A 1,813-nucleotide genomic window follows, 5' to 3' on the forward strand; every position below is an offset into this window, starting at 1 on the left:
GGGTCTGACTCGGGGTTATGGGTGGGATTTGGGGGGATCTGGCTGATCGTGCATGGGTTCAAGGGGGATCTGGCTTGGAGCCGTGGGTGGGTTTGGGGGGATCTGCCCTGGGGCCACGGGTGGGTTTGGGGCTCTGAGGCTCACCCAGAGCAAGGATGGGGCAGAAGCAGCAGGAGCCCCTGCAAGCCCCCCCCCCCCCCCATTTTGGGGTGATGGACAGCAGGCTTTCCCAACCCTCTGCCCCCACCAGAGGTGATGCACTGGGATGGGGGGGGTCCTCCCTTCCTGACCCCCCTCTTCTCTCGGCAGAGGCTCACACCTTCCTCACCCTGCGGGATGCCGGACGCCCCAGCACTGCCCCACGCCGTCCCTCCCTGCGCCCCACGGCTTTCTCAGGTGGGTCCCTCCCCAAGCCAGCCGCATTGGCATGGGCAAAGAGGGGTGAGTGCCCCCCACCCAACGGGCCCGTGTGCCCCCCTGCCACTTTCCACCCCGCAGGGTGCCTGAACTGCAGCCGTGTCGGGGAGCTGACAGCCCGGCTCGCCACCCTCGAGGCGCAGGTGAGCCCCACGCTGTGCCACCGGCCAAGGGTCCGGCCACCTCCCTGGCTCACCATGCCACCCCTCGAGGGGTGCAGGAGCCCTTGGGAGGGGGGGGTCACCTTATGGTCCTCCCTTCTGCGGCACCCAACTCTCCCATCTCATTGCCAGGTGGCCCGGTTGTCGGTGGCTGAACCCCCCACCTCCCCGGCACCCAAAGGCAGCAACCTGGGCAGGGGGCCGGAGACTGGGCAGCTCTGGGGGTCCCCGGCTGCCCGTGGGAACCCCGGAGATGACGGTAAGGCAGGCAAGCACAGGCAGCTGCCCCCCCAGCCACCCACATCCCACAGCACCGGCGGTGGCAATGCCACGTCCTGCGAAACGCCTGGGTGTTGTCAATATTTGGGGGGGACACACACACCTGGGGGGACCCCCTCTTGGAGCCCTTTACCCTGGAGGAACGGGCTGTGGGGTGGTCCCAGTCCCACCCCAGCTGTCCCCAGGGAATGGTGGTGACACTGAGCCACACGTGGGGACCGGGCCAGCTCTGGGGAGGGTTTGAAGGGCTTTGACCCCCCCACACCCTCCCAAGTGCTTCTGGTTTGGGGCAGGGTGAGGGCACCGGTGTGGGGCTGCTGCCCTTGGGGTGCCCCCCCCCACCCCCCCCCACCAATGCTTTCCCCACCCGCACCAGGGTTGCAGCGGGGAGCCGTGCTGGACCATGATGGTGGGGACTGGGCATGGGTGGGGGGGGTCCCCGGGGTGCTCCCCTGAGGGTGCTGCTTGGCTGCAGGGAGATCCAGCTCACAGGGCCCCCCCGGCCCCAAGGGAGACGCAGGAGGACGGGGACCATCCGGCATTCCTGGGGTGAAGGGTCCAATGGGACCACCAGGTAAGGGGTGATGCGGTGCCCTGATGGGGGGGGGTCCCAGCCCAGTGCCTGGCTCTGGCTGAGCATCCCCTTCCTGGCAGGCAGATTTTGGGGGGGGGGGGGTGTGTCCATGCAGTGGTTTTGGGGCTCAGAAGGGCTCCATAGCCACACAGCTTCAGGCATCAGGACTTTAACAGGCACCCCCCAACCTTCACCCTCTTCTTCCTCCCTGCAGGTCCCCCTGGCCCCCCAGGACCACCTGGCCGGGATGGAGCTAGGGGGCTCCCCGGAGAGAAGGGGTTACCCGGCCCCCCCGGCCCCCCGGGACCCCCTGCCCCTGTGGGGCCAGCGATACCCCATATAGCCGAGCCCAGTAGGGAGGGCCTGGGGTGGGGGGGGTCCC

At 68.6% G+C, this 1,813-nt stretch overlaps 1 protein-coding gene across 1 annotated transcript in view; it reads left to right on the forward strand.

Annotated features, from left to right (window-relative positions):
• Nucleotides 1-1,813, forward strand: part of EMID1 (EMI domain containing 1) — an 8,338-nt gene that overhangs the window by 5,554 nt on the left and 971 nt on the right. Inside the window, exons 4-8 of the mRNA XM_010563372.1 lie at nucleotides 310-396; nucleotides 499-560; nucleotides 711-837; nucleotides 1,333-1,431; nucleotides 1,646-1,783. Of these exons, the coding sequence (XP_010561674.1) occupies nucleotides 310-396; nucleotides 499-560; nucleotides 711-837; nucleotides 1,333-1,431; nucleotides 1,646-1,783 (513 nt within the window). The remainder of the gene's footprint in view (nucleotides 1-309; nucleotides 397-498; nucleotides 561-710; nucleotides 838-1,332; nucleotides 1,432-1,645; nucleotides 1,784-1,813) is intronic.

Source organism: Haliaeetus leucocephalus, unplaced genomic scaffold (genome assembly GCF_000737465.1).
Source record: "Haliaeetus leucocephalus isolate CR32 unplaced genomic scaffold, Haliaeetus_leucocephalus-4.0 Scaffold165, whole genome shotgun sequence".
Taxonomy (NCBI): Eukaryota; Metazoa; Chordata; class Aves; order Accipitriformes; family Accipitridae; genus Haliaeetus; species Haliaeetus leucocephalus.